Source organism: Parasteatoda tepidariorum, chromosome 3, assembly GCF_043381705.1.
Source record: "Parasteatoda tepidariorum isolate YZ-2023 chromosome 3, CAS_Ptep_4.0, whole genome shotgun sequence".
Lineage (NCBI taxonomy): Eukaryota > Metazoa > Arthropoda > Arachnida > Araneae > Theridiidae > Parasteatoda > Parasteatoda tepidariorum.
The window spans coordinates 83,593,785-83,618,458 of NC_092206.1; the positions used below are offsets into that span (position 1 = coordinate 83,593,785).

Below are 24,674 nucleotides of genomic sequence, written 5' to 3' on the forward strand. Positions count from 1 at the left end.
TCGACCAATGATTGCCGCTAAAAATGTCACATGCCAAATCTAGCTGAGGTGACTCAACATATAGCGCTTTTAAAAACGGAAACTGAAATAACCAGAGAGAGCATTCTCACCAAATGTGATCTCTTCCGAAATTCACCCTATCAGCTGCAGCAATCTCATACTATTAAGCTAGGCCGAAGTGAGTACTCCTTGTTGATAGATCTCAATTTTAATATTTTGTCGAAAGCGCTTTTTTCACGAATTTGTATATTACGAATTTATTTGACGATTTTTGATTTATATCACGAATTTATTTGTTTTATTATTGTTATTACTTATTTATTGAAAAATGAGTCTCATTCGTGCTGTTACGCTTTAAGATTTTATACTATAGCACATTTCTAATAGGTTTAACCAATTACATGTCATTTATTTGAATTCAAATTTATTTTAATGACTTAGTATTTACTAAAAAGATGTAATTTTTTTAAGAAAAAAGTTGTGATATGGATTTGAATGATTGTCTTGAATTCTTAAAATTTTGTGCATTTGCAATGTACCTAAGTTAGTAGCGAGCGAATCGAGCTTGGATCGCGAAGCAAACCATACAAGATTGCGTAGCAATTTTCGAGGATTGGCGAGCGTTAACGAGCTGGAGGCGCAGCCCACTAATTTAATTTTAAAGTCAAAAGCAATGAACGCGATAAAAAACATGCAATCGAAAATGTAATTGAAAGTATGTCAATATCATAAAATATATAATTTTTAAATGAAATCGAATTAAAATGCATATAGTTGCTGTTTTAAGCATCATTGTTTCAAAATTCACAACCCATTTGAATTTTTTTTAAAAATGTAGTATTTATCAATTCGAAGTCAAGTGCAATGGACTTCAGCTTTTGCGTAATCTAAAATTTAAAATTGCCTCAAAGCCTGAGATCACACTGTAAGAGGACGAACTGAATTTGTCCCCGGACTCTGTAAACTCTAGATACGCTTTTGCATTCAGCCTGCGTAAAAGCTATAGCAATAGGATGTTGAAGGCATGGAAATCATCAAAAATGCTCTCCTAAAAATTATGATTAAATGGCTAATTATTAAAATGTCCCAAGCGTTTCAATTATGAAGTGATTTTAAATGTTTCCCTTTGAGTTAAATTAGTAACATAATAATTAATTATTTAAGACTAAGTCTAAGTATATATTCAGATAGTCGTGGTTATGTATGTTATATGCATAGCATACGTCATCAGTTTTAATAATTTAACAAAAGGTCTTGATTGAAATTTATTAAAAGACATATTACCAGCCATAAACCATTACAAGACTAAAAATTTTGTAATATTTAATTTCTCATATATGTAGTAAATATAACATTGTGATATTAACAATATTGTTATTGTAACGCTGATATAATGTGGCGTTGTTAGCGAAAGTTATACGCTCTAGGGAACACACAAAGATGCAACCATTTTGCCTTGAGCATATTGTAAAAAATTCCAGATAAAATTACGGTATAAAGCAGCGGCACTTTGGGTGCATTATCCTTAAAATCCATGTTACCTTAAAATCCATTTTTACCGTAATTCATTACACAATAATTTTTCCTGTAATGCTTATTTAATTAGTATTATTCAGTAATTTTAGGATGATTATTACTATAAAAATTGCGATATATTAGATTTTTCGTTCTGTAGCATGTTCCCGTAGAAAAAAAATTTCACAGCAAAAAGTATGGTGCGTAATATTCAAGGAAGAAAGCTTGAAGTACTGTAAGTCACTCCAATCCTTCTTTTTTTTATTATTCAAATGCAGATAAATATATTGCATTCAGTTGTGAAATTTGCATCAGTAAGCAGTTGAATTATGAAGTGTTTGAGTCGACTATTATATGTTTAGCAACCATTTCAGTTTAGTGGGACTCAGATATAGATAGTTACCTTCTTTTCTGAATTGCACAGTAAGAAACCTCTTTAACCAGTATTTGGATCTAAGTTTCTTATTATACCTAAGTTTATTTAAATTAAAGATCATTTTATTTTTATTACACCCTAAATTGTGAGGTTTGATCGAGAAATACTTCCATGAGGCATCAGGCAGCATAAAAATTTGGTAAAAGAGCAAAGACCTTGACTGTAAACTTAACTATATTTGTTTACGACGCCATGTTTTCTTTACAACTCTTAGTCGGTGTATCGGAACAACTAAATGCATGTTGTTTCAAGTATCCAACTTATTTCGATAGGTAAATGACTTGTTTGCATTAATTAAAACTCTTTTCCTTTATGTTGCTGTTTTAAATTTGATAGGCGGAATGAAATGGTTAGAGAATGTCATAAAATAACCAACACAAAGTAAATAATTTTGCTACAGTAAATCGCAATCTTGGCCTCTATTTAAGTGCTTTAAAAATACTTATCGATGGTGCAATCTTTCTCTGCTTTAACCAAAAAAAAAAAAAAAAAAATAGATGTTTTGTTTCTTCGTTTGGTGCACCTACGTTCGGTTCAACCTTCTACTAACATTTGGAGCTAGAGAAAATAACAAAATATGGTACAATTCAGCTCCATTTTATGTAACCAGAAAATGAATACGAATTTTTTACAACGTGGCTCGAAATTTTTAACAGTATAGCATTTAATTTCGGAACAATATGTGTTAACTTACTTGCAAAAGAATGAGTTCATTTGCGAAATCTCTTCTGTGTTTATTTATTAAGCAAAAAGACTGCTCGTTTAGTAATGCATCTGGTGAATGTGACACGGGTGAAACCTGAACAAAAAGCAAACAAATAAATGTCATAATAATGTAATGACAATTAATTACAAAAGTGAGAACATTAATTATTATCACATTGTGGCGATCACAGAATACTCATTGGTCGAATTTTTGTTTCCCTTACAGCCTTCCATTTAGAGGATGTGGTATTTAAATAGACGCTCCATTTCAAGACACGAGTTTCAAAAACTGCATGTCTTCGGATCATCCTCAGGGATGTTTCCCAGACCGTCGCCAATAGCCCATTGTGTAGCTCTAGTGCGACGTAAATGAACAAATCAAATTGAATCAAAAACTGCAAAAATTGATGTTCGTCATCTTATGCCCTATTGGCTGAATTGGTATTATAATCGACGCTGAACAGCCAACCCAATTTTGAGTGTAAAGTTATAAGTGTTAAACTCCGTATCTCTGTAATTTTGAATTTAATCCAGATAGTAATGAAACTTCTGAATTAAGCTTTGGGAAAAACTAGCCTTCGTAGAGGACTTTTTGATAGAACAAACACACACCTGAGTTACATCGGGAGGGGGGGGGGAAACTCGATTAGCCCGACGTCAATGGGATTCTAACCTAAATACGAAATTTGGGCTAAATCAGTCGAATGGTTTCTGAGAAACTGAATTTTAAAAATGTAATATTTTTGCTGTAAAATTATGTTTCAAACAAATGTCGAAACATTACGTTTTAACTTAGTTACCTATTTCGAAAAAAATTGAGTTTTGAACTGGCAGAGTATAGTTAAGAAAAACATTTATGTTATGGCATTTGAAACCATTTAAGACCCTTTAAAAGATTCTTTAAAAAAAGTTTCTGGAAATTTTTTAAGTCGAAAACAATGCAGCCTAGAATCACTTTGACCAGCGGAATTTGAATGCTGTATGAAATTTAGATTTTAATTTAATGGACGAAAAAAAATACAAAACTTTTTCCATTGTTTACAGATTTATCTTAAATAAAAAGACATCATTTTTTCGCAGTTGCAACGAAAACTACAATCAACATAATATTTATTTACATATTGTATTTATGTTGTACATACCACTGGATTCTCCTCAGTAAAAATTATTCTACCAAGAGCTTTAATAAGTCGCTTTTCTGGTATATTCATGGGATTTGCCACGAAATTGTCAACGTTATTTTTCCTGCAATACAGATATTAATAACAGCAATTAAATGAATATTTCTAAATAATTTTATTCTTTTTAATTAGACTAAAAACATCTAGAATAAAAATTAACACAAATACACTGCTGGTCACTCAAATTGCAACAACAAGAAAGACAAGAGATATCACAAAAAAATTTATTTTGTAGATAACATGTTGACCAAGTGTCAAATGATAAAATTTATAGACTTCTGTGAAGTGTGGTTCCTGCCAAAATCAGTAGCCAGAGTAGCCACCATTGTTGGAGATCATCGATGCCACACGCATCGGCATTGATTCAAAGAGACTTTGGATGTGTTCTTGGGGTACAGCAAACTAAGCAGCTTCCACACGTTGCCAAAGTTGATCTGGTGTGGCTGCTGGGGGTGTAGGTCAATCGTTGAGCAATCATGGACCACATGTTTTCTATTGGTGAAAGATCCGGAGAGCGAGCTGGCCAGGGAAGCAATTCGATCTTGGGATGACGAAGAACTCTTGGACAATGCGTGCCACGTGTGGTCGCGAATTATCCTGTTGAAATATGGCTGTGGGCAAGCTCTGAAGGTAAGGGAGGACAACTAGCTTCAGAACCTCTGGGATGTAGCGCTGGCTGTTTAAGGTACCGGCAATGCATACTAAAGAAGTACGAGAGGGATATCCAATACCATCTCATACCATAATACCCGGCGCAGGACTAGTGTGGCGGTGCATAACGCCTTAAATAGCGCTTTGAAGTGGCGCCACAGGAGCGCGTAATGTGCATCTGCGCTGAAATTCTGATCATTTGCATACCTCACCTCCACTAATAAATGTTGTAAATTTCATGTTATTTGCATGATTCTTTCAGGATGTTGCATTTACGGTGGCCAGCAGTATAAATAAGCTCCAACGTTTTTCGCACATACGTTTACCATTACAGCTTTATTCATTTGAATATTGAGAAATCAAATTCATTTTGGTCTCTTTCTAGCGTTAAATGTAACTCAAATGATTCTTCACAATAACTTTTTCTTGGTTAATTACTCTTTTAATTAGACTTTCTTAGAAATATTTCCAAATTGTAACTGCAAATTTAAATAGCTACGGAGTAAAACATTTCTGGCACAAAGAAGTTTTAATTTAAGTTCGATAAAAAAAATTATTTAAGTATCACCTTTCGAGTAATAATTATTTTAAATATTACCCTTTTTCACTGATTTCTTGTAATCTAAATTTCCTATTTTTGAACATGAGATTTAAAACTTGTATACTTATGCTTTTCAAAAATAAATTACCCAAAAAAATAAAATTTAAATTTATTTCATAAGACAATGTTTTGTTATTACATTTTGTTCTATTGTATTTTATTTTATTGTTTTTTATTTCATTATATCATATTTCATTACATTATATTTCATTATTATTTATTATTATTCATTATTATTTATAATTATTTATTATTACTTATTATTATTCATTATTATTTATAATTATTTATTATTATTCATTATTATTTATTATTATTCATTATTATTTATTATTATTCANTCATTATTATTTATTATTATTTATTATTATCTATTAATATTTATTATTATTTATTATTAGTTATCAATTAAGACATAAAGCAAGAAAAATTTTCCAGAAATGTTTATCAACAAAGGCAAATTTTTATCGAAATTTTGAATTTTGATAAATGATTTTAATAATACTCCCTATTCTTGAAGAAAAAAAGAAATCAACCACGATTCTTAACCTTGAACATCTTATACTCCAATCCCTCTTTTAAAATCAATAATTTATATTTCAAACAAGAAAACTTGAAAGAAATCGTATATGCTGGAGAAAAAAAAAATTCTTACCATGTTACAATAAGCTCTTCATAATGCTTGAGTTTTCCGTATCCAATACAGGTTTCACATGTTACTTTTCCAGTTCCACAGCAAAAATTGCAACTGTAACAGAAATTACAATCATTTTCAATTTTATAAATATTACAAATTTCGATTAGTTTTACTAGAAAATTTCTAAGCAAAAGACGAAATATGCCATATGGGTTAACAGGATAATCCGAACTGTACTGGAACTAAACATTCTCCGGTGAATGTAAACATTTAGATAATCCAATAAATTAGTTAAATACATTTATTTCTCACCTGCAACCTTTCCATCAAAGCTTGAGAAATATCGTCTTTTAAAGGTGCAAATAAGAAGGATATCAAAAATATACAAATAGAACTCACAAAACACATATTCAAACTCACAAAAACAGACATCCATATTCAAGACTTGCCAGACGTAAATGAAAAGAAACAAAAATGATTGTCCTTCTGAGCCACTGTATTTTTTCTATTTCTGTTTTCATCTTATTTCACTCTCGGCTACTGTGGTTTTTCTAGTTTTGTTTCTCACCCTTATTTTTCCACTTTTCGTTGGCAATTTTACGTTTTATATTTCAAATCACTTTCGTTTCTTCTCATTTTCGTCTGACCAGTCTTAAAAATTGATCCTGTTTTTGAGAATTTGAAATACCTTGACTGTTATTTCCTATTAGTTTATTTTTGAAACTAGTAATATCTTACCTCTTCATTTTCTTGGGGTTGTTTATTTAAAAAATAAGGATGTTTAATAGAAGTATTTTACTCAACATTTACCATCGGTGTATTCGAAATATCAATATTTGCCAATGTAATTGAGATGAAATGATGGTTAAAAAAATATTTTATTCAACATTTACTATCAGAACATGTCCAATATTAACAGTTGCAGGTGTAAATGATTAATAATACTTAACAAAAATATAATATTCAATTTTTATCACCAGTGTATTCTGAATATCGATATTTGCCGATGTTTAGTTTAAGTGATATTTTAGACATTCAAACAATTTGACTACGTGAATTTTGCTTTTTTGTATGTTACAAAATTAACTACGAAACATCTTGTCTCATATTATTTTTAAAAAATTCATACTTTTCCATGCATATCACCATTTATAGTAATCAAGCAATATTTTCTTTAAAAATATATAGTACTACTGCATTTCCTTCGGAAAGGGTGTGAAAAATCTATTACCACTGTACACATACTGTAAAGTCTGTGGTGTAATATCTCCTCAAATTTAGTGTTGAGCAACTCAAAAAAATTCAAAGGAGTGACATTTTATTTCGTCGTTCACACTTTAAGTCAAGCGTTTACATACACTTCGAAAGGTGTGTTTCAGTTTAAACACCAATAAAATGAGAATATGCATACATTAAGTTCACTCGCATTCATACCATTCATGAATTATTTTCGTTTTCTGGTGTATTTTGGAGTGCTTTAGAAATTGGTAGTAGATTGAAATACCGGGAATTTGTTGTTTTGTTGCATCTATAGAAATAAATGTTCGCCATTGCAAAATATATGTATGTTTTTATTTGTCTATGAAAGATATTTTTGTTTTTAAGTGTCTCTTAGTTGCGTGGAACTAAGAAACACTTAAACAGTGGTGTAATATCTCTCCCAATTTGATGTTGACTTACTCTAAGAACTGTGTTAAGGAACACTTTTTTTCAAGTTAATATCAAATCTAGCTTTTTAATACAATGTGAAACCTCTAAACACCTAAAATGCAGTCTATTCTAAGATCACGTGCCTTCTCACTAAGCGTTAATTAATTCCGCTTCTGAAAACTCCAATGTTAGCGTGTTTTGGATACCGTCTCTAATTGTTTGCCACCGATGACGAGTTGACTATTGCTTGTAGTTGTTTCCAATACTGCTTTGCATCCACAGAAATTAAAACTTACCGTTGAAATATGTTTTTAGTTATATAAAATAGATATTTGTATTAAAATTTTTAAATCTCTGAGATCCATATTCAATGTTTTCATAATGTATAAATTCTATCCACTTTTCTGCGTATGTTTGATTTATGAGCAAATTTTTAGAATTAGGTATGAAACGTAAATTACTGATTCGTATTTTATATTGTCTCGTAAGAATATATTTATTGCTTTTCTTGAGTATCTTTCTGTAATTACAAATTTTGGAGTTGCAGAATTAAAAGGAAATGGCAGCGGTTACTTTACACCAAGTAGTGTCTAGATCTTTCATTGAGCTAGGAACCTGTCCTTGATTTTAGTGAAGTAGGACGCCACTTTGGTATAAAGTAATTGCCACCATCTGTGTTCAGATACACGAAAATTGTTCCCAATATATTACGAGAATTGATTCAGCATATCTGACATCAATAATATTTTTGCATTTCTACAATCCGTCTGAAATTCAGTAGTACGAAAAATATTTCATACACTTTTTTTCTTCAAATATTTAAATACTAGCCACCTAAGGCGGCCAGCTGTCGCCACTCTAAAGGTTTTCACAAATAAAGTTTTTTAAAACATAGCAGGAAATCTGTAGATTAGTGGACAATTAAAGTGGTCTTGTCCTGCAATTTTGTCTTTATATCCTTGGACCCTAGCACTGCTAGTAGAGACACGATCCTCTTCCAATCTTCTTTGACGTTTCTCTGATGTTTCTCGAACCCTAGCATTGCTAATTGAGACACGATCCTCTTCCAATCTTCTTTGACGTTCCTCAGGTGTTTCTCGGGCCCTAGCATTGCTAGTTGAGACATGATCCTCTTCCAATTTTCTTTGACGTTCCTCGGGTGTTTCTCGGGCCCTAGCACTGCTAGTTGAGACACGATTCTCTTCTAATCTTCTTTGACGTTTCTCTGATACTTCTTGGGCTCTAGAATTGCTTGTCAAAATTCGGTCATGTTCCATCCGTCTTTCACGTTCCACAGACGTTTCTTGGGCCCTTCTTCTTTGAGAATCTCTTAATATCTTTTTCTTTGACAAAATACAAAGTTTTTTGGAAGGNATTTTTTTTTTTATCTGATATCTTTTCGTTTAACCAGAGCCGGATTATACCTTTCGTAGGCCCTAGGCCAGGGATGGCGAACCAATGGCACGCGTGCCATTTATGGCACGCGACACAATATTTTGGGCACTCCACCCATCACAATTGTTGTTACACTATGAATTGTTATTACACAAATGTTATTACGCTATCAAGCATATGTAACAATTATATTAAAATTAACAAAAAAGAAACAAAATAATAAACAATTATTAATAAAAAAATTAATACTAAAAAAACAATTAATAACCGTAAAAAACAAGTTAGCAATAAATAACGAGCAAAGAAAATCAACAATCCTACTTAAACTAACATCTTACAACCTAATATAAGTTATTGGTCATCTAATCTGCAACAACAGAAGTCACACTGATGTTACTTTAAGTTGAATTACGTGTATAACAAACTGAGACATTGCAAAATGTTTTTTTCCAATGTAAGTAAAGAGTTTTGAGTTGATAGTATATAGTATTACTATTTTCCCAATAATCACGAAGTCAAAATTATTTGACGGCACGTCTATGACCTCACTAAGCAATTTTTTAGAGAAAATGGCACGTTGGTGTATAAAGGTTCGCCACCCCTGGTCTAGATCTTTCATTGAACTAGGAACCTGTTCTTGATTTTAGTGAAGTAGGACGTCACTTTGGTATAAAGTAATTGCCACCATCTTTGGTATAAAGTAATTGCCATCCATCTCTCAATATATTACGCGAATTGATTCAGCATATCTGGTATCAATAATAGTTTTGCATCTCTACAATCCGTCTGATATTCAGTAGTACGAAGAATATTTTAGATTTTTTTTTCTCTTACAAATATTTAAATATACATCCTTACAATGTTCGTCCAGAGCCGCCACAAAGTGTGCATGAATTGTTTTGATAATCTCGCCCTCTGCCACCACATGAGATGCATGAACTCTAAAAATAGAACAACATTTTAAAAATCGAATAGTCCATAAACGTTTCAAACACAGCCATTGCGATAAATGAAACGTGTTACGCAGTTTCACGTTAAGTCGAATATTTCTATTTGTGAAATTTCGCAAAATTTTTCTAACAAAGTTTTAGTAGAAAGAACTGACATATCGTGAAATTGACCAGAGACGTTCTTTTTTTATAAATATTTTTCTCTAAAAATATGTAATTATTAAAACATAACTTTCACGTAATTGTTAAAATATAATTTTCTCGCTATCATGGATTGAAAGGATTTTTTACGTAGAAATATGACATGTTATGATTATGCGGAAGCTCAGAGATGATATTAGGCATTTTTTAAAACTTGTTTAAGTAAATCAACAAGAGGCGTTCTTTAAATAGATACTTTTCTGTAAAAATATATAATTCTTAAAGCATGTTTTTCACGTAATTGTTAAAATATGTTTTTTATGATATCATGGATTTGATTGAAAGGATTTTTTACGTAGAAATATGACATGTTATGATTATGCAGAAGCTCAGAGACATTAGGCATTTTTTGAAACTCGTTGTAAATTAGCAAGAGACATTTTTAAAATAAATACTTTTCTGCAAAAATATATAATTCTTAAGACATGTTTTTCACGTATTTTTTTAAAAATATTTTTCACGCTATCATGAATTTAATAGAAAAGATTTTTTACGTAGAAATATGACATGTTATGATTATGCAGAAGCTCAGAGATATTAGGCATTTCTTAAAACTCGTTTAAGTAATTTAACAAGAGACATTTTTAAAATAAATACTTTTTTGTTAAAATATATAATTTTTAAAACATGTTTTTCACGTAATTGTTAAAATATGTTTTTAACGATATCATGAATTTGATTTAAAAGATATTTTACGTAGAAATATTGCATATTATGATTGTGCAGAAAGTCAGAGATATTATGCATTTTTTAAAACTCGTTTAAGTAAATTAACAAGAGACGTTTTTAAAATAAATACTTTTCTGTAAAAATATATAATTCTTAAAACATGTTTTTCACGTAATTGTTAAAATATGTTTCTCACGATATCATAAATTTGAATTAAAATATTTTTTATATAGAAATATGACATAAAATGATAAGGCAGACGTTGAAGATATTATGTAATTTTCAAAACTCGTTTTTTTAAGTAAAGAGTTAACGCATGTATCATAAAATTCAAAACTATACTTTTTTTGCGAAACATTTTATGCTTCGAAACTGACAAAATACGTTTAGGAATAGGTACTGATTTTTTCTTCTTGTTTTCTTGCGTTCTAATGCATCGCAAAAATACCTTGTGCTGTGCTGTTGTTTCTAATACCACTAGCCAATACCAGCAAGCCTGCTTTGTGAAACCAAGCGAATTTAAGGCAGAGAGTGTTTATCTTGTTTTTCAGATGCACCATGTATTACCAGAATATGATTTCAGCCACATATACGTCGCAGCCCGCTTATAGGGCTTACCCATTCATTCATCCCCAGATCGTAATTTTGACATGAACCAGAGAAAGATCTATCTCCAACTCAGCATCCCTAGAGGTATGATTTGTTATGGAACTATGGAGGTCTTTGTAATCCGATGGATTTAACGTGCACTAGTCACTATTAACTACACCAAAAAAACTTAGATATCTGGTTCATTTTTATAAGAGAAATTATTTCTCTATCACTCTGCATTGAAATATGTTTGATCTAAAAAGAACCTCCAATTTAAAATAAATAAACAAAATAGCGCTTAATCAAATACTTCTAGAGTAATACGATAAAAGAAAAACCTTCCTCAAAATAAAAAGGACCTTTTACTGCAACAATTTTTCAATTGTTTGCTATCTATTTAAATATAATTAAAAAAATATCAGATCTGAACTGATCATGGGATCTGTTTCGATTGAGAAGTTTTTGAAATGTTATCAAAATGGGATTAGCTATAATTTCTTGCAGCTTAAAAAAAAAAAAAAAAAAAAAAAAAAAAAAAAAAAAAAANAAAAAAAAAAAAAAAATTTATCTGAAAAGAATATAAATTCGAAATACCAAGAAATGGGACTATGAATTTTACTCTTTTAATTCGATTCACATCTTGATTCATACATTTCGGAACAATATCGATTTACTTTTGAATCCAGTGGCAAGAAATTTCTAGCTGATTCTTTTTAATGTCATTAAAATAAAAAAATAAAAGTTTCTCAGTGGAACTGAAACTCACGCCATCTATCGGAGAAAAGTTTTATAAACCGAATAGGATGTCCCACCTCAGTAATTTCATCGCCGTGTTATGCAAGTATTGGTTAGTTTTGTACAAACTCCTCCACTTCTCTATCTGAGAGTGTCTCTGTCTTCTGTGTTGGGTGCATAATTACAAGTCTATGGAGTTAAATAATAAGAATGAAAGATGTACATCCGTTATGTGGTTTAACGGAAAAAAATTTAAAAATTTATAAAAAAAAGGGGTATATTTTACCCTTCCAAACCCTCCACATAAGAGACATCTGACTTCACCCCATCCACCGCAATCCCAACATTCTTTAACGTAAGCTGTATGCGGAATTTCAAAATATCCCCTTTCATCTTCGAACTTCGTGGGAGTGTTGACCCTTATGTCCCAAATGGCTGGTGGCGGGCCATTCTCTGCACCATCAATTTCTTCCCCTAAAAATTAAATATCTATTAAATGTAGATAGTGAGTGATTTCAAATAAGCATGAATAGAATAAATAGGAAATAAATTTTCTTGCTCGAGATTTTCAGGTATACGAAACGCCCGTTCGTTGCAAGCAACTAAAAAGATAATTTCGAAGTCTTGTAGTTTTATTTTCCTAGAAATACCTTTTTATTTAACATAGAAAAACATGATCTAAACTATCAGAATTTATTAAAATTTGCTCAAATTTCTTTGGCGTATGAGAAATACCAAAACATATTGAAATTTTTACTGTAGTAAACTGCTAGAGCCGTGGTGGCTCAGGGGATAGAGAGTTCGCCTACGAATGAGGTGAACCAGGTTCGAAGCCCAGCGATGACTGGTCAATACAAATTCCACATCTGGCTCGCACCGACCACAGTGCTGTCGTAAAATATCCTCAGCAGTCGATGGATCATGGGTTAGAGTCATGGGAGAGAATTCTATTTTGCGTATCTATAAATTGTACTCTTTCTGTAAATAGATATTAGATATAAATATAATGTATAATGCATGAAAATTTTAAATATTATCACATTATTTGCACTTTCTTTCAATTTATGGATACATGTATACCTAAAGCATATAATTTAACGAACACTAAAAACATTTTTAAACATAAATATATATTTCAGTCTTAAGTTATCCTTTGTTTTATGTGAAAATGAAAGCTCATTTTTCATTGTTATAAACTCGCATTCTTCGCTATTGGAGAATGATAAGGATTTATAATCTGTGATCCATTACTGCTTTCACTACTATGCATCTTCTTTCATTTTAATTTGGATTCCGCGTGCTGCCAAAATGCCGAACAGTTTTCACTCATGTATAATTCTTGAGAATACTAGAGAACTGGTAAACGAGAGAACACTGGATAAGTGGTTACATTGAAAAAAATTCCGGATCAAACTACGGTATAAAGTACCGGGACTTTGAGTGCATCATCCGTAAAATCTCTTTTACAGTAAAAATCATATTTTCCGTGAAATATACCGTAATTTTCACAGTAACATTCATTTAATTAGAGAGATTCAGTGATTTCACCGTAATTATCACTGTAAAAATCAGGATCTGTCAAATATTTTGTTCCATAATCTGTTCCGATAAAAATGGAATTTACTGTAAAACGTATCAGCACCTTATACTTTTTACCTTAATTTGATACAAAATGTTTTACAGAGTACTGAAACAATGTTTTCCATTTTTTTCAGCTACGAAGCACTACATGATCGATTTTTTTTGTAGTGCCCTTGCTTCTAAGTAAATTTTATTAGCTGGGGTGTATAAGCTATCTAAAAAGAAAACAGTAATTACAGTCTAAAATTGCATTTATGTTAGATAGTTGTAAATAGTAGTTTTTGGTTAAGATAGAAGTAGTTTTAGGCATATGGATAAATCAAATTGTATGAAAAAAAGTTGAATTAGGATTTTTTAAAACGGATTGCTATAAACTGTGCTAATAGTTATCTGCGAAAAATGATTCTTTATTCTTGAATTCGGTTATTTTATTTTAAATTTAAACCTCGATGATAAATACTGCAATTATTTGTAAATGCATATCTTTTTAGTGATTTATGCAGTATATTGTTATTGCAAAAAAAATATATATATATACTTTGCAATTTTTTCTTCATTGGCATTTTACTTGAATAACTTCATAAAAATAACTTTAATAATAAATCACAAATTGATTATTGCTTAGATACAAATTTATTTCCAATTTCAAAAATCATTACTGCTTAATAAAAAACGACCTAACGTCTGTGATATCTGGAATCGGTGTGGCATTTAATCGATATTCTAGGGTTCTGCGGAACATCTTTTGGGAACCATTGTACTGGATAACTGGTTAACGAGCGAAGCAAACATGGATTGTAAGACTATCCGTAATTAATTGCGAAAGCTGTTAAGGGATCGGCAGTCGATAGCGAGCAGGAGGCGGTGTAACGCCCTAATAATTAAAACTAAAAAATACTTAATTTATATATCTTGTTTCGTTTCGAAATCCACTTAACATCTAGGTGAATATTGTATGACGAATTAACAAATATTTTAGACATTAACAGATTTGTCAAATCTAAATATGTCAAATTTAAAAATCTCTACGATTAATATAGTTATATTTCAATTGAACGTAGGGAATGCCATATCAAATNTTTATGGATACATGTATACCTAAAGCATATAATTTAACAAACACTAAAAACATTTTTAAACATAAATATATATTTCAGTCTTAAGTTATCCTTTGTTTTATGTGAAAATGAAAGCTCATTTTTCATTGTTATAAACTCGCATTCTTCGCTATTGGAGAATGATAAGGATTTATAATCTGTGATCCATTACTGCTTTCACTACTATGCATCTTCTTTCATTTTAATTTGGATTCCGCGTGCTGCCAAAATGCCGAACAGTTTTCACTCATGTATAATTCTTGAGAATACTAGAGAACTGGTAAACGAGAGAACACTAAATAACTGGTGACACTGAAAAAAATTCCGGATCAAATTACGGTATAAAGTACCGGCACTTTGAGTGCATCATCCGTAAAATCCCTTTTACCTTAAAATCCATATTTACAGTGAAATATACAGTAATTTTTGCAGTAACATTTATTTAATTAGAGTGATTCGGATATTTCAAGGTAATTATCACTGTAAAAAAATCAGGATATGTCAAATTTTTTGTTCCATAATCTGCTCCGATGAAAATGGAATTTACTGTAAAACGTATCTGTATCCTGAGTTCTAGTACTTTTTACCGTAATTTGATACAAAATGTTTTACAGTGTACTGAAACAATGTTTTTCATTTTTTTCAGCTACGAAATCCTACATCATCGAATTTATTTGATGGAGCCCTTGATTTTAAGTAAAATTCATTAGCAGGTGTAAGTAAGCTATCTAAGAAAAACTGCTAGCTAATTTTGAAACATTTGAAACGAAAAATTAAGTTTTCCATGGATTCATTAATATTTTTTTTTTGGTGAAACCCTTGCTTTTAAGTAAATTTTATTAGCAGGTATGTATGAGTTAACTAAAAGGAAAAACAACTAATAATTAAGTTTGAAGCATTTACTTTTAGAATCAAAGTTTTTCATTGTTTCATTATTATAAAATTACGTTTTATGTTAGATAGTTGTAAGTAGTAGTTTTTGGTTAAGATAGAAGTAGTTTTTGGCATATGAATAAATCTAATTGTATAAAAAAAAAGCTGAATTATAGTTTTTTAAAAAGGACTGTTATAAACTGTGCGAATAGTTATCTGCGAAAAATAATTCTTTATTCTTGAACACGGTTATTTTATTTTAAATTTAAAACTCGACATATACTGTTAAGTATAATACTGATAAATACTGATGCAATTATTTGCAAATGCATATCTTTTTAGTGATTTATGCAGTATATTGTTATTGCAGAAAAAAAAATAATAATAATAAATAAAAAAATTAAGCTTTGTTTTTTTTTCTTCATTGGCAGTTTACTTGAATAACTTCTTAAAAAACACTTATATATTAAATAACTAACCGGTTATTGCATAGATACAAGTTTATTTCAAGTTTCAAAAATCATTACTGCTTAAAAAAAAGGCCCTAACGTCTGTGATATCTGGAACCCTTGTGACATTTACACGAAATCCTAGGGTTCTGCGGAACATCTTTTGGGAACCATTGTATTGGATAACTGGTTAACGAGCAAAGCAAACATGGATTGTAAGACTATCCGTAATTAATTGCGAAAGCTGCTAAGGGATCGGCAGGCGATAGCGAGCAAGAGGCGGTGTAACGCCCTAATAATTATAACTAAAAATACTTAATTTATATGTTTTGCTTCGTTTCGAAATCCACTTAACATCTAAGTGAATATTGTATGACGATTTAACAAATATTTTAGACATCAACAGATTTGTCAAGTCTAAATATGTCAAATTTAGAAATCTCTATGATTAATATAGTTATATTTCAATTGAACATAGGGAATGCCATATCAAATGTTTTACATCAAATGAATTCAAGTTTTAGCTAAATCGAGTTTTGTTTAATTTTCATTTAATTTCGAAGAAATATTTCATGATTTTTGACAATGTATATACAGATTTTGACTATGAGAACAATTTATAACTAATAAATCGTGTTTTAAAATAGTACATTAAGGTAGAAATTAATTTTTATGGAGAATGAATTTTTTTTTTTCAAAAATAAAATAGAATAATTAGTTTTACGTACCCTGGTATGGTGTTTCTCTGCTAGCCGACTGCCTTTTCTCTGTAAATGATTCTAATTTATACTGGAAAAAATTAAATATAAACAACTTGTAGAATAAAAAAAAATATTTAACAAATGAATTGCAAGTCGTGCATGAAATTCATTTATACACCACCTACAATTGTATTCAGTATCAAAAAATTATTTACCTTGTAAATAATTTTGTGGTACTGAATAGTTTTTAAAATATTGAGCAATATTTAAATATGCGTTAACTTGCACAAAAGCTGACCATTTTTTACAATAAGATTATATTATGTATTTAAATTGAATTCTGCTACACGTTTCAAATGTGAAGACTCAAATATTTTAAAATTAACTGCTGTTAGAGTCCATGGCTTTCATTAACTATACATTTAAAAGACTGCAGGAATCAAATGTCGCTATGTGGTGTCAAATACAAGATTTAAACAAAATGCCGTTATGTGCCATTAAATACAACATTCAAAAATGAATCGAGTTAATTTTTTAAATCATGAATTGGTACTTGAAATAATAAATCTTTCTTACGTGTAAAGAACAGGAGATTGAAATGTTTTGAAAAACCATGTCTCTTATTGCTCGTTTTCCATAACAACAAGTATCATCCACATATTCATAGCATGCATTTCTTATTCCCTCATCAGACAGACCCTCAAATCTAAATAAAAATATTTATCTAAATATTAATTTTAAAAATTCCTTAATTAAATAATTGGTATTTATACGTTAATTAATTACAATTAAATACGAAGCAAAAATTATGAAGTTAACATGAATTAACTTTGGTTTTCAAAACTTTTAAAGTTAAGGAACTTTAAACAAAACAAATTAAAAAATCATCATATTATCAGTTATTACTATTTTCTTATTTAGGATAGAAAGTTTCTTTTAAAACAGAGAGAAACATATATGTAAAATGTTAATTGCAGAACTTTCAGAAATAAAATTATTATTCTAAAACATCCAATTTAACAAAAGTTTTAAATAGCATTTCCTCTATATATTTTAGGACACGTAGCTGACATACTATTTAAAAATGAATTGTTTTGTAATATAAAATTACAGTATTAAACATACTTATAAATTATTAAAAAATAACACATTTTATATCATTCAAACATTTTTTAAATCAAAAAGCTTTTCACTAATTTTCAAAATTATTTTTACAATTGAGTATAGTTATTTAGGAAAATTACCGATACAAATATATATAAATAGTTAAAACACATCAATGAAATTTACAAAAAAAAATTATAAAATTACAAGTATTTAAATTTAATTATAAAGATTTTACAGAGGTGTTTCATATTTTATTTATTTACATTTCAAAATTCATAAGAATATTTACAAATATTTTAAAATATTCACTTACTCTGGAAGGACCATTTGAGGTTCTTGCATGTATGTCATAGGTGGAGCTGTAGGAGGTAGTGTATTATCTGGAAATATATTCATTTAGTTGTAAAACTATGTGTGAGAAAATACTAACAAAAAATTTTTAACTTTTTAAATCAATCTATAAGTATATTTCACGAAATGATTTATTAATGTCAAACTGACCATGATCTCTCTCAAAACCTTCATTAATTTCCGGTTTACATCTGGACGGTTCATCTGAAAAATATATTTTAATATTTTATAAAAAGTAATGCTTAATATGCAATATGTAACATTTTTTGATCGCATTTATTTGTTCACAATTTATAAAAGCCTTTAATGCAATCCATAGTCGCGAAACAAACTTGAATCACTATATTCCTTATGGTTGTTTTATTAAAATGAACCATAATAATTAAACCATCAGTTTTCACGCTAATTATGAAATAAAAACAAGTTTTTTGAAGTACTGAAGGTTTTTTTAGCTTAGGTAACAGTTTTCTGACCTCCTCTCTTACTTTCAATTACTGTTGTTTAGAAATATTCTCAATAAAAAAAAATTTATTTTTCATTAGCATTATATATTATTGAATATTATATTCCTTAACTTTTCGGTAATATTTTAAACAATATTCAAATTATTTTTTTATTCTTGCAATAACTTGATGTTGCTCTTATTGAATTACTAATTATTATTATTATTTTGCTAATTATTATATTGAATATTGTATTTCTTAACTTTTCGGTAATATTTAAAATAACAGTCATCTTATTTAAAACTTAAAAAATGGACAGGAATCTTCAAAATTTTGAAAATAATTTTTTTTCCTGTCATAACTTGATGTTGAATTTGAATTGATTTTGAATTATTATTATTATGAATATATTTCTAAACTTTTCAGTCATATTTTAAGTAATAGTCATCTTACTTAAAACTAAAAAGATGGACAGGAATCTTCAAAAGTTTGAAAATGTTTTTTTTTTATTCTTGCCATAACTTGAAGTTGCTCCTTCAAGGGAGCTTGAAAAAAAGATTGCACTGAGCTAAGAACTAAACCCTTCTCATGCTCTCTTTTCTGTAGAAAAACTAATTTGAATTGAGCAAACTTCAATCAATCTTGTATCGTTAAAAACAGACTTCAAAGCAATTTTAAATAATCTTCTATTTCTAACAAAGCTTAACTTTTTTATTTATTAAAAAGTTAGAAAAAGTTTCTGTTGAGATCGGAACAGAACTAATTTAAAACTCGCTTTTCGTAGTAGAAAGCTAGTTGTTATACTGAAATAACCTTAATCGGTCTTGTAATGTGAGAAAGTTATCCAATTTCTTTAAAAGAGTCATTTATTTCTTTTAGAAGATTCTATTTGGAATATTAAGTTATCTGTCTATACTTTTGATTTTAAAAAAAAATCAGATTTACACTGACAACTTGTACTGTCACTTGATGTTGAGGGGAATTAATTATGGACCAACCTTCATCTATTAAAAGGTACCTTTTGATGGAATCAAGTTAACATGTCTTATATACTACTGATTTGGTATTTAATATTTGTAGTGGAGTTACGCCACATTACTCCCCTTCCAGAATTTTAGCTGTGATAGAATTCGATGAACGGATACCACTAGTTGATTCATGCAGCTTTTTGATTTATATCATTTTTGCTCATTATATTTTTTCTTCAATTTTTTTGTTTATAGCATTTCGCTCATTTTTTTTCTGTATTGTTTATTACCGGGAAACTTTATTTACTTCACCTGATCTTTTTTTTTCTTTGAGCAGTTTCATATTAAGCAAATCAACTGTTTTAATGCAGGCCATCTATCATTGTTGAGAAGTTCATATCACGTCCGGGTCACCATTGAGGGGAATTAATTATCGACTATGTCAACCTTCATCCATCAAAAGGTAACTCTTGATGGAATCAAGTTAACATCTCTTATATACTAGTGATTTGATATTTAATATTTGAAGTGGTAGTTACGCCACAATGTCTAACCTTCAATAAAACAAAATTTCACTGCACTTATATCGCATTCTGAGCAACATTTTAGTATCATCTTTAAAATTTTAACTCTTATAAGAAATTATTTTTTTACAGGAGATATAAATTAATTTATGAGACATTTCGAGGCGTTCTGAACACATAAAAAAAGTACTAATGTTTATTAAAACGTAGCTGTTAAAACTATTTTTTCATAATTTTGCTGAAAACAAAATAGTACATATTTCTTAAATGTACTAACTAAACTACATAAAAACAAAAAAGCTAAAATGTTAAAGGAAATACTTTAATGATGTAAACAATACCTGCTGAAGCATCTTCATAACTGGGAGGCTGATTTAAAGACATTGAAAAGGTTTATATAGTTGCAAGAATAACACCTATAAAAATTAAATTATTGAAATTAATATTGGTGTTTTTAAATTTATATTTATAACTCCAATATATATTTTGAAACGGTCTTAAAAGAGGAAATAATTGCCTTTATTTGCTTTGCTTTGAAATCCATACCTTGATCATTGGGTTATAGTTATTTTCCTCATATATAATACCACCAATTTTGATTTCAGTTTAGTTAAGTCACGCATTAAGTCATTTTCCGTTGCAATTTTGTTACATTCATTTTTGAATTTTTTTATAATATTTTCTACTTACATATATAATGTATAAGTCTGATTTAAGTCTTATTACTAATTGCTTATATTTAAAGCTATAGAAGTGTTTATAGAACCACTGTGTAAGAAAATCGGCAATAAATCACGGTAAAACGTACCAGCACTCAGAGTAGCAGTGCTTTTAATCCTAAAATCTGTTGCGGAACAAAAAATCTAATGTACCGTAAATTTATTGTAATATTTACCTTAAAATCACTGTAATTAAATAAAAAATGGTGTAAAATTTCACTGTAAAAAAAGATTTTAGGGTAAAATGGATTTTAAGATTATGTACTTTTTGCCGTAATTTTTTCCAGAATTTTTTGCAATGTATGAATAATTACACAACTTAAAACTCATTTGCCTCTATATATAGGTTTCATAAAGATTAAGGTTTGTTATAATCAGATCTATATTTTGAAAATTAAATATTATCATAGCCATAACAAAAAAAGACAAAGTACTTGAAACTATTTATAAATAAGATATTATGATATTTTTGGATCTTCTTACCCTAGATTATAATTTATCGTTGATTTAGCGAGAATAAAGTTAAGTATTTTAAGATGAGTTAGTTTAATAAAAATCTTAATGTTTGAAATATACCATTGCACCATGAAAAATTCCAGATCAAAACACGGTAAAAACTACCGGCACACTGGAAGCTGATACTTTTAACTGAAAAATTCATTTTTACCGGAACATGATACGAATCCAAAAATATGATATACCGTAATTTTACAGTAATAATTACTGTAATATCACTCAATCTTTTTAATTAAAGAAATATTACTGTAAAAATTACGATATAATACCTTACTGATGAAAGTTGTAGTGTATTTTTTTGCAGTGTACCTAAACGATGTAGACAAATTTTATTTTATATTTCTTCATTTCATGTAAAAGAGTATCGATATGAAAATATAGTGATGTCTAATGACACCTCGGGAACCTTCCCCTTTAGATTTTACAAATAAATTATATGAACGTTTTATCATAAACATGTAATAAAACATAATAAGAGAACGTCAATAATCATCAGCAACCTGTATAGTTATAATATAATATAATATAATATAATATAATATAATATAACATAATATAATATAATATAATATAATATAATATGAAAATAAATTCATATCTTACCTTTAGTTTATGCTAATTCCTTTTTTATCAAAGTTATAAATAATCTTTCTGAGAATTCTATTAAATAATGTTTCATAGGTAACGATGAATCCAAAAGAAATATTAGATAAAAACAATTTCTATGTCGCATGCCTGATAAAAATTATTTGTAGGGGAAGTCACTGTATTCTGACTGACACACTGAAGGCATTTTAAATAATAAATTTTTATTTTTTGACGTCAACCTGCAAGAGTAACCGATATCAATGGCAACCGATAAGATATATTTTATTTATATGATTCTGTTTCACTTTCAGATAAATTTGAGTGAGTAACGTTCTGTGCATAATAGAAAAAAAAATAAAAAAAGAACTTGAAGTCTTTCATTTTTTTCATTTCTGAAAGGCAAAACAAATCGTCCACTAACGTTACAAAACGTGCAATTGCCTACTATTAAATACCATTGACAAAAAGTAATGAAACTTTTGCACTAATGACATATGCATGGTCTTATGCTATCACAATGTAAAAAATATTTTTTGCACTTAACATTGAGCAGTTTTTTGGCATTATTTAATTTTTAAAAGCAACCAACAAATCACCGTCTCTTTCTCAAAAGTGGCTAAGTATTAACGAAAGCTCTTCGTGAATATTAACGCTATTGACAAAAAATTTATTAACAAAGTTTTTAAACGACATTTTGCTAGAAATACCAATGTTTTGATCATTAATAACGTGTCAATAATAAGAAAAAGAAACTTTAAGACATTTTCATACGCAAAATTTATTAAACAAAATCTCTAGTAAACCGAATGAAAATCTTTTTTCGGAAACAACAAAATTTTATAAAAATCGAGTTATAGTTATGAACGTAATTTAAAGGTCTTTAGGATTATGTTTGTTGATGTTTAGTAGTTCTTTTTTCTTAATTAAAGTAGAAGCCCATAAAAAATATTCTAAAATTTATTTAATTAATCAGCTAAATGTTTCAAATTTTCTTTATTTCGTGACTTTTAAAAGAATTGAAACAAAATTCCTCGCGATTCCTCCAAAATAAATGAACTATCGAAGTATATGCTCAATTATTCTGTGATCTGAAATCTCTATTTCTTTTTAAGTGTTTTAAATCTCAAGTATGACATGTTATTGTTGGTACTTATGCTACTTACGAGCAAACCTGGTATTAAAAACCTAATTTTTAAGACAGAGGGTGGGCTTCTTGTTTTTCAGTGGCGCCATCTATGATTTTGAATACGATTTCAACACGCAAGTCATAAACCGCTTCACACGGAGGACCCATTCATACTTCATTTATTCATCTACGGATCGTAATTTTGACCTGAACCTGAACTTCGAAATATATATATATATATATATATATATATATATATATTTCGAAGTTCAGGTTCAGGTCAAAATTACGATCCGTAGATGAATAAATGAAGTATGAATGGGTCCTCCGTGTGAAGCGGTTTATGACTTGCGTGTTGAAATCGTATTCAAAATCATAGATGGCGCCACTGAAAAACAAGAAGCCCACCCTCTGTCTTAAAAATTAGGTTTTTAATACCAGGTTTGCTCGTAAGTAGCATAAGTACCAACAATAACATGTCATACTTGAGATTTAAAACACTTAAAAAGAAATAGAGATTTCAGATCACAGAATAATTGAGCATATACTTCGATAGTTCATTTATTTTGGAGGAATCGCGAGGAATTTTGTTTCAATTCTTTTAAAAGTCACGAAATAAAGAAAATTTGAAACATTTAGCTGATTAATTAAATAAATTTTAGAATATTTTTTATGGGCTTCTACTTTAATTAAGAAAAAAGAACTACTAAACATCAACAAACATAATCCTAAAGACCTTTAAATTACGTTCATAACTATAACTCGATTTTTATAAAATTTTGTTGTTTCCGAAAAAAGATTTTCATTCGGTTTACTAGAGATTTTGTTTAATAAATTTTGCGTATGAAAATGTCTTAAAGTTTCTTTTTCTTATTATTGACACGTTATTAATGATCAAAACATTGGTATTTCTAGCAAAATGTCGTTTAAAAACTTTGTTAATAAATTTTTTGTCAATAGCGTTAATATTCACGAAGAGCTTTCGTTAATACTTAGCCACTTTTGAGAAAGAGACGGTGATTTGTTGGTTGCTTTTAAAAAATTAAATAATGCCAAAAAACTGCTCAATGTTAAGTGCAAAAAATATTTTTTACATTGTGATAGCATAAGACCATGCATATGTCATTAGTGCAAAAGTTTCATTACTTTTTGTCAATGGTATTTAATAGTAGGCAATTGCACGTTTTGTAACGTTAGTGGACGATTTGTTTTGCCTTTCAGAAATGAAAAAAATGAAAGACTTCAAGTTCTTTTTTTATTTTTTTTTCTATTATGCACAGAACGTTACTCACTCAAATTTATCTGAAAGTGAAACAGAATCATATAAATAAAATATATCTTATCGGTTGCCATTGATATCGGTTACTCTTGCAGGTTGACGTCAAAAAATAAAAATTTATTATTTAAAATGCCTTCAGTGTGTCAGTCAGAATACAGTGACTTCCCCTACAAATAATTTTTATCAGGCATGCGACATAGAAATTGTTTTTATCTAATATTTCTTTTGGATTCATCGTTACCTATGAAACATTATTTAATAGAATTCTCAGAAAGATTATTTATAACTTTGATAAAAAAGGAATTAGCATAAACTAAAGGTAAGATATGAATTTATTTTCATATTATATTATATTATATTATATTATATTATGTTATATTATATTATATTATATTATATTATATTATATTATAACTATATTTAAAACTAGAACTT

The 24,674-nt window shown here is 29.0% G+C and overlaps 1 protein-coding gene across 1 annotated transcript in view; it reads right to left on the reverse strand.

Moving 5' to 3' along the window:
* LOC107456037 (uncharacterized) overlaps positions 1 to 24,674 on the reverse strand; it is a gene marked incomplete in the record, with an annotated part of 87,981 nt that overhangs the window by 32,162 nt on the left and 31,145 nt on the right. Inside the window, 9 exon segments of the mRNA XM_071178907.1 lie at positions 2,670 to 2,750; positions 3,799 to 3,901; positions 5,745 to 5,837; positions 9,630 to 9,712; positions 12,204 to 12,391; positions 16,646 to 16,706; positions 17,195 to 17,324; positions 18,039 to 18,105; positions 18,227 to 18,280. Of these exon segments, the coding sequence (XP_071035008.1) occupies positions 2,670 to 2,750; positions 3,799 to 3,901; positions 5,745 to 5,837; positions 9,630 to 9,712; positions 12,204 to 12,391; positions 16,646 to 16,706; positions 17,195 to 17,324; positions 18,039 to 18,105; positions 18,227 to 18,280 (860 nt within the window).